At 37.5% G+C, this 14,375-nt stretch overlaps 1 protein-coding gene and 1 non-coding gene across 2 annotated transcripts; both read right to left on the bottom strand.

The window, feature by feature from the left end:
- Window positions 1–2,731: 2,731 nt before the first annotated feature.
- Window positions 2,732–2,803, bottom strand: TRNAT-CGU (transfer RNA threonine (anticodon CGU)). The gene has a single exon. It is a non-coding gene; the product is annotated as a tRNA-Thr (tRNA).
- Window positions 2,804–3,449: 646 nt separating this feature from the next.
- On the bottom strand, window positions 3,450–13,201 carry TRM4 (LONGIFOLIA protein). The gene is made up of 6 exons (XM_059585186.2): window positions 12,516–13,201; window positions 11,858–12,420; window positions 11,082–11,152; window positions 8,529–10,646; window positions 8,271–8,421; window positions 3,450–4,459 (listed from the first exon to the last, which is right to left on the bottom strand). Exons 2-6 carry the CDS (start codon window positions 12,000–12,002, stop codon window positions 3,621–3,623), a joined length of 3,324 nt encoding a protein of 1,107 aa, XP_059441169.1. The 5' UTR covers window positions 12,003–12,420; window positions 12,516–13,201; the 3' UTR covers window positions 3,450–3,620.
- Between the last annotated feature and the right edge of the window lie 1,174 nt (window positions 13,202–14,375).

The following is a 14,375-nucleotide window of genomic DNA, read 5'->3' as shown; positions in this document are numbered from 1 at the left end:
GTAAATTCGGGGTCAAATATTTTTGATTTTTCAATATGGGCTCTTTTTATAGCAATTGGGCCTAAGAAGACACTAAAAATGCAAAAAAACAAATGAGGGTAAAAAATGCTACAGTAGTAAAAAAAAGCCCAAAAGGCCCAAAAAAAAGCACAAAAAGCCAAAAAAAAAAGCCCAATTTTGAAAAAACGGTTAGCGGGCGGTTACCTATTTCACTAACCGCTAACTGGCGGTTAGTAGTAGTTAACCGCTAGTAGTTAGTGAAATCTACTAACCGCTAAGACGGTTATGGTTAGAGATTATTGCCAATAACCGCTAAACATAACTGTATTGACACCCCTATGAAGACTTGAAGGTGCAAATCATAGCTTATCACTTAAAAAATAAAAGGAAAAAATGAAAAATTAGTCATTGTGGTTTACCTGGTTTACAATTAACTCATTGTGATATCAAAATGAATTTAAAGGTCCTCGAAGTATGCCAAAAAAGTAATTTAGTCCCTACAGTCAAATTCCGTCCACTAATTTAACAGATTCTATTAGTGTGACACTGACTTAAATATGACAAGTATCACAATTTTATTGGTTCTAACGTTTCATGTTATCATAATCTGTTAAGTCAGTAAACAGAATTTGACCATAAGGACTAAATTATTTTTTTGGCATACCTTAGGGACCTTTGAATTCATTTTGATACTATAAGGAGTTAATTGCAAATTAAGTAAACTACAATGACTGATTTTGTATTTTTCCCAAAATAAAATTAGAGGAGTGTATAGCAACAATTTTGGTGGGCAGGTCCAAGAAGCAAAATTAAAATTGGATAGGGATTAAATTGGTTGAAACCAACCAGTTAGTATTATGAGATAATTGGATGGGTTTGGTTGCAAATTCTTTTTCCTCTAGAGCAAGCAGTACTAGGCCTCTTGGAGACCGGCGAGAAAGAGAGAGATGACAAAGAGGAGCTATAAATATCAACTTTCTTCGCAGCATAAAAATATTAATATAAAATAACCTAAAAATTAGGTTTAACTAAAATACGCATATGTTGACTAACAATTATTTATATTTTCATATAATCTTAAGAGTTGTGAGGAAAAGAGAAACGACAAAGAGGAGATATAAAAGAAAAGGGTATGTGAGAATTATATATATAGAAGGTCTTTTGGGGTGGGGATTGAGATGTAATGCAATTGTTTGATCATATTGTTTGCAATTTGAGCAGGAAACTTGTGAGAGAGCCCTTGTAGAGCTACCTACCCAAGTAGGTGTTTGGGTAGTCCAAGACCTACTTGTGTCCTCTCACAATTGACACAATTGAGTACATGGGAGTGTGGGAGAGCAACAAAAAATGGTTTATGCAAATAAAAAACGAAAATCATTTTACGCCTCATGAAGATTATTTTCCTTAGCCAACTGAAAACATTTTTCAAGTTAACCAATATTATGTGCCCAAAAAAAAAAAACCATTTTCAAGAAATATTTTATGCGGAAACCAAGTAAGCCTTAAAATACAAATAGATACAAATTCGGCCAACTAAGCCTTAAAATACAAAAGATCTCAAAGTCACATAATGAAGGGCTAATTTTACTGAAGACCCTTGAACTTTCACTCGATTTGACAAATCCCCATAAACTTTAAAATCTTTCAATTTAGTCCCTTAAACTTTCAATTGCTTTCAATTTGAATCCCAATACCAAAAAAGACAAAAATTTTCATATTTTTCGTTTTTCTTAAATAAAAAACTATTTTGGAATTAAGGGTAAAGTTGAAATTTTATAAAAAAGACAGGGGTATAAACGTCATTTAACGTTTAAAATCTGATGAAGGGGTTCAAATTGATTGCAATTGAAAGTTCAGGTGACTAAATTGAGAGATTTTGAAGTTTGTGAGGGTTTGTCAAATCGGATAGAAGTTCAGGGGTATTCAGTGAAGTTACCCCTTATTTTTATTTTTTTCCAGGGCAAAGTTTAAGTCTCTATTAAAATTAGACTTAATTTGTGATTTGGCCCCTCCCAATATAAGAAATAATGGTTCTGTCCCTCGCTTGATTGTTTATTTATTGACCTTTCGAATATTGCGGAACCATTTTCCAAAAGTGAAAAATTAAGGAAACAATTTAGCACTCTAAGTTCATAAGCCAATTCTTGGATCTTCTCAACCCCTATAGTGAATTTAAAGTATGAAATATTTGGTTCTCGAAATATGAAATCTATACTTATAAATATACTCTAATTAATGTATTGGCTTGGTTAATTTATTTAGATGCATGATGTTTTCCATCCCAAGGCTATTAGGAGATCGAGATGGGAAAGGGCAGAATCCCTAATTATTTCCACACTAGTTGAAGGTCCGGTAGAATTGATGCAACAATTTATTAAGGGATAAATTCAAAAACGGTCCGCCTAAATTAAAAATAGCTCCATGTCGTATCGATGTTAGTGTTTTTTTAGTTTTATATATTTATATTTTTAATATATGTATATTTTTCATTAAAGAATGACACGTGTTGCTATTTTATTGGCACTGACACGACACCTAACAGAACCCGCTGAATGTTTTAACGAAACTTAACTCTATGGACTAAGTTATTTTTTTGGCCTATCATAAGAATATTTGAGTTCAGTTGAGTGATTTGTAATATAGACCAATCAAAAAGACTAATTAAATGTCATGTTTGGACCCATTAAAATGAAAAGAAAAGAAAATAGGAGGCAAAAGTAAAATACAAAAGAGCCCCTGATGAGGATTGAACTCATGACCTTTCGCTTACGAAGCGAACGCACTACCACTATGCTACAGAGGCGAATTAGTTGTAGTTCGGAGATTATATTCATAACGTCTGCCGCACGTTGCTATCTTATACCCTCTCAAGTAAACTTCCCAAAAATCATATCCAATGTAAACACAGTGTCTTAAAAAATGGGTCGTTTGAAAAAGCCGGGACAAAAAAAAAAAAACTATAATTTAGAGGTTCATATGAAATTCAACCACGATCAATCTGTACTTTTCATAAATAATTAGATTAATAGATAGATGGATTTTAAATTTATAATAGGCTTCTTTGAATGCTCGATTTGTAGTATATATATATATATATAAAATGGAGATAATGTTGTTGCTTTTCTCATATTAGCCAATAGAAAATAAATCATTTTACCTAAAAACAAATAATTTTGCCCGAATAAAAACTATCCGCATCAATACTACAAGTACAAATGTTGGAGCAATTCATTTCAGAGTAATGCTCACACCAATTTTACACCCGCTGACATAACATATTTTAAGTGGTTAAAATTCTTGAACGTCAGCTGGTGTGAAATGGTGAGAGCCGTTGGTATTCCAAGGCAAAACGCTTGTGGTTCATTTTGTGTAAGTTTAGGGTTTTGAACAAATGATTGGGAAAACCATAAGAAAGATTATTGGAAAAAACGCAAACAAAGAGTGTGGACAGGAAGGAAAAAAGGGTTACATATGTATTGATCATCCTTTACAATCCAGCAGAGAGCTGCAGCAGCACTTACCATAAATTATTATGCTTTGAAACCCAAAAAAAAAAAAAAATTATAAATACCAGTAAGAAAATTTAAAAAAGAAAAAAAAAGAGGAAGAATTAAAAGACACTACTTTGTAAACAGCTTCCTACGTCTACCTGGCTTGGTCCTTGAACAAGCTGCCTCACCAATCACAATCTCATCAACTAAGTCCTTAAAAACCAACCTCTCAACATCTAAAACCATCCCAGAAATCTCACTCCGGCAATCTGTCCAACTCCCAGACCGATGCATCACATCCTCCCACAATATACTTTTCAAACCATCCTCCTCCTCCTCCTCCAAGCTGCACACCAACTTCTTGGCTTGAAACTGTTCTATCTCAATGCACAATTCTTTGAGAAGCTTTTGTGCACTAACAGTTTTCCTAGCCAGTCTGTCGGGCTTCCGCCATGGCTCAGGACACATGCCGACTAAAGATAACTTTGCAACAAGGATCTCATTAACAGCGTCGAATATGAGTTTCCGATGAAATTTCTCCCTGTCCAGCTTTGAGTTGGCAACCTTTCCGGGACCTCTATCTTCTTTTGAAAGCAAACTGCTTGCCTTGGTTTGCTCCAAAACAAAGAATAACTCAGGGTTGATGGGGTGGCCTGATGGGTGGAGCTGAAATGCCGTTAGGTCAGAACCAAGGTCTCTGAGTAGGAGGCCTGAAGCTAGCAATATTTCAGATATGTATCTGTGATCAGGATTCGAATTCTCGCATAGCGATGCTATGTAATCTGTTCTGGCTTCATCGTGATTGGAGTTCAGTCGCCTAAGCTTCTGAACTAAGTGTTCGATGCTCTGTAGTTTCTTGCGATTGATCTCTGAAGTAAGGCAAGACCCCATGCTGTTAGATGAGGGGTTATCTGAAGTGTTCCATTGATCTTCACTGTGACTGTCATTAGACTCTTGAGCACTATCACCTGTAGCACGAGAGGATATTAAAATGAGATTTTGCCTTTCTCACTTTGGATAAATAGAACAACAATGATAACTTTGAATGAAATAGAACAATAATGATAAGGAGAGAACTATTAATTGTCTTTTGTTTATTCTATCTCTACTTGCTGCTGCAATTTTTATGTGTTTGTGTGGTAAACTTAAACAGCGGACACATAGCAGGTAAGCAAAAGGCAAGTTTCTGATCATATTTTCACAAGTGCTATCACTGCTCTGCAGACAACCTATTGCCTGACTGCCAAACTAGATAATTTGTCAATCAAACAAAAACTTTTTTTGATAAGTTAACGGATTTCATAAAAACCAACGGGAGCACTTAAGTATATGGGAAGTACACAAGAAAAACACCTAAGCAGAAAAATAAAAGAGATTAAAAAGAAGAAAAGAAAAGAAAAATGTTATTAAAACTAGAAATGTGAAAACAATCATAAGCAGCTACAATTGAAATAGGGTATGAAAAAATAAGGTCTTCATCTCCGCCACCATCCTCTCGCTGTCTTTAAAGCTCCAATCATTTCTTTCTCTCCAAATGCACCACATCAACCAGAGTGGGATCATCTTCCACAAAACTTCACTTTGAGGATTATCGATCTTTCTTCTCCAACAAGCAAGTAAATCTCTCACCAACTTTGGTGCCCATGTTGGTGATAGCCCATTGGTGAATGGCTCTCCCATTGTATCTCATCGGTGTGTTTTTCTGTGTTGGTGACTAGCTCTCCCCCATTGTTGATGGTACAATGGGCTATTGGTGCATTTTTAGCCATTCACCAACACAGAAAAATGCACCAATAAGATACAATGGGGCTATCCAAGTACACCATTTCCCCCCAAAGCCGCTCCTCCTTAGCATATATAGCAGAAAATCCAAATTAACATGATCATAAGCTTTTTCTAAGTCCAATTTGCAAAGCACCCCAAACTGCCCGTATTTTATTTTACTATCAAGGCATTCATTACAATGAGAACAGAGTATAGGATCTACCTTCCCATGATGAAGGCATTTTTTAGGCTAAGAAATATTATTAAAAACTATCTTTAGCCCGTTGGCTAGAACCTTGGCAACAATTTTGTAAATGCCACTTACCAAACTAATCAGGTAAAAATCCTTGAGATCAACCGCCCCAGAAATTTTCAAATAAGAGCAATGAATGTAGCGTCTAGGCTTCTTTCAAACTTCCATGTAGCATGAAAATCACGAAAGACCTTCATAATGTCTTCTTTTAATATATCGCAACAAGGTTGAAAGAACGCCATAGAGTAACTGTTGAGGCCCAATGCCTAATAACCATTCATATTTTTTACAACCTCCAATGCCTCCCCTTCCTAAAAATCTCTCTCAACCAATTAGTCTCAACCTCACCAATAGAGTCAAAAGAACGATCGTCCAGCATAGGCTGCCAACTAAATTACTCTATATACAAGTTTCAGTAAAACTGGATAATGTGGTCACTAATCTCCACCCAATCAGTAGAAATTGTACCATCAACAACTAACAAAGAATCAATGGAGTTCTTTCTTAGATTGGAATTGGGCATTCACACTCCCTTAACAGCAAGGCCCTATATTTTTGCCTCCAACTCACTTCCTCCATGTGAGTGGAGCTCTCTATCTCACTTAACACCTTTGCTTTTTCAATCTCTCCTATCACCTAATGCTCTCTCTTCTTCAAAGATTTCAAGAACTCGTAACTCTTCCAAAAGGATCTTTTTCTTCCTCTCTACGTTGCCAAACACCTTCTCATTTCATATTCTTAAATCAGCTTTCAAATCTTTGAGCTTGCGAGCAAAAGTGAAGGTTGGTGAGCATTGAAAGTAATAAAAGTCCCACCATTGTCTCACCATATCCACAAAACCCTCAGGATTTAGCCACATGTTTTCAAATTTGAAGTATCTACTACCCCCTTGAAAGTCATCACAATCAAGAAGGATCGGAAAGTGGTCTGAGTACAATCTAAGAAGCCTCTTTTGGGACACACTAGAAAACTGGAGAAACAAGAAATCTATCAATCCTAGACCAAGAGGGCGAATCCCGATTATTCGACCAAGTTACCATCAAAGAGGAGCTAGCGAAGAAAACTACTCGAACCACTCCCATCAAAGGTTGAGGGTCATCGGCAAAGGAGGCATCGCTGCATAACCTGGTAGGTCCTACGGGCTGATCCGAGCAAGCACCCAAACCCATCATCGTGTCCAAGCCCAACCCAGAACAACCCAAGCCCAAAGGCCTAAGACCCATTATCCTACTCCATTTTCACGTTAACTTCGTCTTGGGCTTTAAGTGAGAATTTAACCTGAGTAACCCTAGAGCCCATTGGGGCCTTAGCTTTAGGGTTTGGTTTAGAGTCGGCCGCCGAAGGCGGGCCTAAAATGCTTACATGGGCCTTAGAAAGTGAGAAGCTTGCTGAAATGGCCTTCGGCTCAGTATCCACAGAACTCGCTGGACTTGGCTTACTTCCTACATCACCAAGGCCCAAACCCGAGTCAATCCACATGATACATCGATCCACATTCTTTTTTAAGCTCACCGACGACTCTCTAAAAGTGCAAAAATCAAGAATATCGCCCAAAAGTCCCCTGTTCGAACTAAATCCACCACCGGATGATCTAGGATTTCCTTCATTCCCAAATGCAAGCTCAAGCGTAGCTCACCCAGTTGCAGTTTATCCCATCTGAGCAACCACCTCAGGATTACCAGATAATCCCTTCAACAATGAGGATTTGGCCAGAATGATCCTCCGTCCCGCAAGCACCTCCGCAAACGACTTATTTCCCACCTCCACCACTAGAGGTTTTAACTCTAGTGAAGTCTGACTATTGCCCGCACCCAAATGCTAAGCAGCTGCCGAGATGAAGCCCGCCTGACCCACCACCATATTGCAGCTGGAAGAAATGCAAAACCAGATGCAGCTTCGAGGCGATGGACCTCCAGCCTCTACCATCTCGCCCTTTCAAAACTAGAACCTCCCCCATACTCCACCACCACCAAGAACCGCCGATGCTTATTGGAGCAGCGCTGGGCAAGGAGAGCTGGGAAACCAACTCTGGAACGTCTACAAAACCCCTTCGTCCTCTCCTCTAGAACCAACTCCTCCATGGTGGCTACCAACCAAGAAAAATTACTTTTCCCAAGCATAAGGACAGGATGATACCCTTGCTCCTCTCAACAATCCTACACACTAGAGACCTACCCTCCACCACCAACTCAAAACATTTGGACTCAATACAACACCTTGACAACCTGATACTAGCTAAGAAATGTTAGTAAGTGCTAGCACGGGCCAATGAGAGAGAGAGAGAGAGAGAGTTCTGCTTAGTAGACCAATAATGTATAGCACTTAGCCTTGCAAAGATACTTCAAACATAAACTCATCAGGCAAAAACTTTCACTCTACCAAAACTGCATCCAAGGAGAGGTTCTGAAATTTGTTGTTAGACTTCAAGTGAATTGTGAAGAATTATACCACCACCTGTAGGTCGTTTCTTTTAAACAGGACAGCTAAATATTCTAATTTCCCAAACAGCTTTTTGAGTGAAGAATTCTTAGCCCTTTGAAATGAGATCAAGATTGATGTTACTATTTTAACATTTTATCTAACCCTGTGGTGATTTATTTTTCCAAGACAAAAAAGGAAAAGAAAGAAAAGGGAAACATGTGTTCTAAGATTTCCATCAAAGTCAGCATGTGGGATTTAGTCATTAGATCAGCAAACTCAATTTCTATTTAGTATAGTTGTGGAGTATCCAAGTGAAAAATTTTGGGTGACAGAAACTTCACCTTTGGGGGCATTTGGTATCTGCTTTATGGGAGATAGTTCATCATCTCTGTATACCGAAGCATCAAGAACAGAGACAGGGCTTGGATGTTCTGGGGCAACAGTAGCAAGTTCTGCCAATGACCCATCTTCATCGAACCTAGATGTTGATTTCTGAAAGAAGAAAAACAGTACATGTCATTCGTCTGAAGAAAGAAAATTTTACATGTAAACTAAACTAACAAAATAGTTTAATGGAAGAGAAGATCTAAAGCACCTACTTTCTGCATTGAGCCAGAAGGCAAGTACTTGACAGGCTTCATGGATGGACTCTGGCTTCCATTTATCTCAATGGATTGTTCAGTACTGTTGACTTCAATGTCTATCTTTGAGTCTAAGACAATATTACCATCAGAATGCACAGATATGTCATCTCCTTGGCAACTCAAACTCCGCGATTCATAACTTTGCTCACTCAATTGGTCATCACTTAGCTGCAAGTTGGAAGATTTTGCTCTGACTTTTTCACCTAGGGAACCTGAGTCTTTTAGGTGCCGGTTGGATTGTCTTCTGGGTTTGTTTGAATCAGATGGAGGGGTAGGTGGGCGAGATCGCTTCTCCAACTCAAGCTTCTTCTGTTGCAGTCTCGGGCTTACAGACCCAGTGATCTTCTCTGAACTTGTGGTGTTTTCTTTTGGTGAGAGTTGAGACCTAAACGAAGATTGCATTGATCTCATATTTCGGCCACTGGCTTTTTTATCAGTGGAACTGACAGAAGAGTTCCTGCCACTGTTTTTAGGAGACTGGTCTTTAGCTGTTTGGCTATTAATCGAACCCCTTTTAGAATCTGCAAATCCAAAACTCGGGATTTTATGGAGACTAGAAATATCATCAATTGGAATTACAGAGGAGGCAGGAATGCCAGATCTTTCAACAAGTTTAGCTGGTTTCATGATCACAATAGGGGACTCAAAAGTCCTCGAAGGATTAGATCCCCTACTAGGGGAAGCAACAGCATGGTTTCTCTGTGGGTTTTGTCGGCCTAGGGATTTTGAATTTTGATTGGAACCGATGGATTTTGGTTCAGCGTCTCTTTGAATTTCAAAATTTTCAGCTTCTTCTTCTTCTTTTTTGGTCTCTAACAGGCCCTTTGCTTGCATTGCTTCCAGTATCTGTTTAAGAGCTCTGAGATCCTTTCCAGATTGTTTAAATTCAATATCTTTCAACCTCTTCTCAATCTCACTATAAACCGAGCTGAAGGAGTTTGGTGCCCTTGGTGGAACTATTACAGGCCTGAAAGCTGGTTTCTGAGAAACTCGATTTCCATCCAGCTGCTTCCATGGAGCTGGTTCAATTGGAAGCCTTGAACTTGAAATAGGTTTCATGACAAAATCAGAATTCCTCCAGCGTGGGGATGTTGGGTCTTTTGATGGGTTTCTGGGTGACTTCAAATTTCTGACTGCCCTGTTAATCTCATTTGTTTTTAATGATCTTGAGAAGGGATCACCATCTTCAACTGCGTAGGTTTTGAACAAATGCAACTGACTATCGTTAGCCAAGGCAGAATCAGGCAAGGTTTCCAAGCCCATCAACTTTGCTACAACACTAGGAGGCCGCTTCTGAGTTTCCGATGATTGCGGTAGATTAAGGGTTTTGTCCTTTAAGTTGCCCCCATTTTGAAAGTTTTTTGTGAGGTGATTTGGTCTTGAATCAGAGTTTGAATTCCACAATGAACCTTCCCTACTGTCCAGTGAAAGTCTGGGCAGCTCCTTATGCTTTGTGGTGGATTTGAGGTTTTCTCGTGATTCAAAGGATAAGCGATTTATCTCTCTCCCATCATAAGAAAACCTGGGAGCGTCCCTTGAAATTGAAGACCACGGCCCATCTTTTGATTCATATGATGACATAGGAGGTTCCTTACCTTCATTGTAATACCAAGGTGCTTCTCGAAGTTTAGCAAGAACTTTAAGAGACTCTTTCAGATCACCAGGCCCATTTTGCTTCATATTAACCCCAACTCCACAAGATCCATCCACAGATTTGGGCAGCTGTAAAGGCCTTGGGGAGTCTCTACGCTTTAAGGCACGGCCAATAGCTTCCTCTTTGGTTGTAGTTTTAATTGATAGTCCTCTAGCTTCTCTATACATAGAGTCCTTGACCACATCACGAAGATCGAGGGACTGTCGCCCTGGACGTGGAGAGGTACTAGGTTGGTTTATCACTGGATCCCTTGAGGGAGTTTCAGGAAAAATCATTCGGTCAGAGGAGGTTTCTGGTTGAGCTGTTTTGTTACAGTCCAAAGATGACAAGGGAGATGAACAAGAGGATGAGAAAGAGGCTCTTGACGATTCTGTGGAAATTCTTTGTTTCTCGCTCGCATTCCTGCTTAAATTTATTTCCTGAAAGCACAAGTAGTAGTGCATAAATTACGCAATAAATTACAGCACCATGCAGAACCAGTGAAATGATGGAGACAAACATATAAAAGACTTGAAAATCTGTTTGTTTCGCTCAAAAAAAAAATATATGGAAATTATTCAGCGCCACAATTTTTTTTCTATTTAGAGTTGATCAGTGAGAAGAAGTGGTAAGGGCAAGAAATTAAAATCAATCTATGAAATACTAACATGTTAAAAATGCCAATTTCCAAAGTTAATTCAATGTAAATAAGATTCAACAAATGAATCATGGGCGATTTAACACCCACTAAATCCGCTTATATAGTTGAGTTAAAAGGAATATAGACTTGAGTCCTGATCTCAAATAAAAAAAACTTCTGAGCATTGGTCAAAACAGGTGGCATAATGGAGTTTAAGAACAGAAGAAAAGCTTACAGCTTGTGTCTGTCGTTGGTATATATTGTTAGACTCTCTTTCGAGGCTGCCATTGTTGAAGTGGGAATTACCTATCAAAGAAACAGAAGGATAAGATTTATAGGCTGCATTACCGATGACTTGATTTTCAAGCTTACTAAAAATCACAAGATATATTCTAACAGGTAAAACAATGGGAAATAAGGTGTCAACACGCCTGATCAGGAACCCAAAATTATGGGAATATACCATTCTCTAGAATCTAGATTTGATCAACATAGGGAAGTTTAAAATATAACTTTGATAAGCTTCATGAAATAAACACTTCTGAGATATCTATCTGCATTCATCTGTGTACAGATGAGTAACAGCTGAAATCAGGACAATTTGCATGACCATTAGCCAATGGCCATGTTTTTAAAAACCCTTGAACCATACATCCATTATCATCTATGTTATATGTTTAAGCGCACACGCACATACACAAGGAGCAGAAATCAATGACAAGCAACATGACATTTGGATCAGATTAAAAGAGGAGGGAAAGAATGAAAACCTAACAGAACCAGGTCAAAAGAGGAAAAATATTTAAAAAATAAAAAATAAAAATCAGATGCCACTAATGAATCAAATAAAACAACACAGACAGAAGAGCAGCTCCATATATGCTGATGCACTCAGTGAAAAGTTTTAGATTTTAACAAATTAAAGAGATAGAGCAATGCCCATATGTGAAATAACTAACAGTAGTAATTAAGCAATATCAAGCTAGAGCGCAATATCAAGCTAGAGCATACCTGGAGGAAGCCTCTTGTGGCTAATACGCCTGCCATGGATGATATTGGGACGATCAAAGAGTTGAAATATCCCAGTCATGCATCCTATTTGCCTATGCAAATCTGGGTTGTCATCTGCTAGAGAATGTAAAAGCTTTGCAGCCATCTCCACCTCTCTCCTCGCTAACACAATTAAATACACCTACTTCTTAAACCTCCAACATCATTTCTCCAAATAAGAGAATTACAGCAATTCAGCCTCCATCGGTGTGATATGAATCTGAACCTCATACATGTTTGAAACAGTGTTTGCAGTTCTCAAAATATGAGATATCTAAGCAATTCTCCTGTGACCCAATCAAGAATCAAAGATTTCAGACACCTCACAGACCTTTTATACCCTCTGATTCAACTCCAGCTCGAGTACAAATAAGATCTAAACCTTATCCTCCCGCTTCCTTCCCCATTCACAATGTAAAAAGCACAAAGGAGAATTTGAGCTCTTGTCAACCCTATTGACCATAAGAAAACAAAGCACTTCCCTCAATCATGAAATTCCAATTGCAGCATTCCAAGAGGCGCAACTGACCACAAGACCAAATTACTATCTTAAAACCCACTTTGTTCCAGCTACATACAGTTCAAAAACAAGAAATGTTTGGCTTCAACGGATACCTACCAGATCAAAACTGCCCTTTTGCAATCAAAATTCCAATCCAAGAAAGCTTCCTAGTATAGCAGTAAATACCCTTTTCTGAGTTTTCTCCCAAATCTCAATTTTCTATAAGAATAAAGTAAAAATAAAAAAATAAAACAGAACATACCCAGAAAGCCAAATCAAACAATCTAACCAGTAACGTGAAAGAAACCTTATTGGCTTTCACAGAACAAACCAGACAATGCCCTGTGTGGAAACCATAAAAGGGCCAAAAGAAAAGGAGGGGACCCAACAGGACCCCAAGACCCTTTACAATAATCACGCAAAACCGATAGCTATTAGCAACATTACCTTCAACTGCCAAAGAAAACAAAACAAAACAAAACTAATAATTCCAACACAACCCGGAAAGGAATCTCTGCAGATCCAAGAGGAGATTTTTCTTGAGAGAACAAGTGGAAAGACAGCCAGAAGAGATTGGAAGGTTTGCTGTTTGTGAAAATGTGTAAACCAACTGGTGTGATGTAAACAGTTGGCAAATCTTTTATTTCCTTTTTATATAATTTTTCAGAGACACAGAGACAGAGAAAACGGAAGAGGAGAGAATGTGTGGGTCAGATGTCCTCCAGGCCGTATCTCAAACATCCATGTGGGATGAGTCTGTGAGTGGGGTCTGGAGGTGTCTGCATGTGCATGTGAATTTGTCAGGAAACAAAGAAAAGAGTGGGTGGATTTATGTACTGGAAACTAGAAATGAGGAAGAAGACAACCCCCCAAATTCCTCAGTGCCCTTTTTCCACACACTTGTCAAATGCTGATTTACCATATCATCCTCTTTCCACACCCTTATCAAATGCTGATTTACCATATCATCCTTTTTCACCCTTATCAAATGCTGATTTACCATATCATCTTCTTTCCACACCCTTATCAAATGCTGATTTACCATTTCATCCTTGGGTAGATTTTCCTGCTCTCACCATTAGATTAAATTTCAATAATATATAAAATAACAACATGTATGTTGTAACTTAATTAACGGTCAATATTGAATTTCTCAAAATCTCTATTCATTTTCTCTCTTCTATTAAATGCTTTTAAAAGTAAGTCAACTTTAAAATTCAATCTTGACAGTTGATTAAATGTTATTTTAATAACAACATGTAAGCCTTATCTATATAATATATCACAAGTCTAGTCTAATGATGAGAGTAAATGCTATTTAAGGAAGTGAAAAAAAGAAAATATGTGTAGCTTTACTCATTTTCTTTTGACCACACTCAGTAGGCTTTAACATTAACTATTTGTTTTTGTAATACTATTTAGAAACTGCTACGGTCATATAATTATAATAACGTGATAGTAAAAATCAGTAATGTAAAATTAAAAAAATTAAGAAAATTTTTTTATTAGGGAAACTTCACAAAACCCCTTTGAACTTCAACGTGTGTTGACATTACCCCCCTCAATGTTCAAAAACTCTCAATCTAAGGTATCGGACTTTCAATTTTTTGCAATGTTCCACTTTATTAGGATTTTTCATTAAATCTTGTCAAAATTCTTAAAATACCAATTTTTTATTATAAAAAAAAGTAAAATAAAAAATTGCAAAGATTCAGGTGTTGATCATGATTTAACTGAATTTGCAAAAATATCAACGCTTGAATCTTTGTAATTATTTAAAAATAAATAAAAGTATTTTGAGAATTTTAACAAGATTTAACGGAATATTCTAACGGGTGGGAACATTGAAAAAAATTAAAAGTTTAATACCTTAAATTAAAAAAATTTGAACGTTAAGAAAATAATTTGAATATTGGTGAAAGTTCGTGCGGAGTTTTGTGAAGCTTTTTTTATTATTATTATGTCATTTTAATTAGC

This window comes from Corylus avellana, chromosome 3, assembly GCF_965113065.1.
Source record: "Corylus avellana chromosome 3, dhCorAvel1.hap1.2, whole genome shotgun sequence".
NCBI classification, from domain to species: domain Eukaryota; kingdom Viridiplantae; phylum Streptophyta; class Magnoliopsida; order Fagales; family Betulaceae; genus Corylus; species Corylus avellana.
Note: the sequence above shows the minus strand (reverse complement) of the source record. Positions and strands in the feature narration are given on the sequence as shown.

Coding starts and splice junctions, on each gene's coding strand:
- TRM4 (XM_059585186.2), bottom strand. CDS start 12,002: ATGGCTGCAAAGCTTTTACATTCTCTAGCAGATGACAACCCAGATTTG. Junction 10,647..11,081: donor ACCAACGACAGACACAAGCT/GTAAGCTTTTCT, acceptor TTGTGCTTTCAG/GAAATAAATTTAAGCAGGAA. Junction 8,422..8,528: donor CTTCTGGCTCAATGCAGAAA/GTAGGTGCTTTA, acceptor TTCTTCTTTCAG/AAATCAACATCTAGGTTCGA.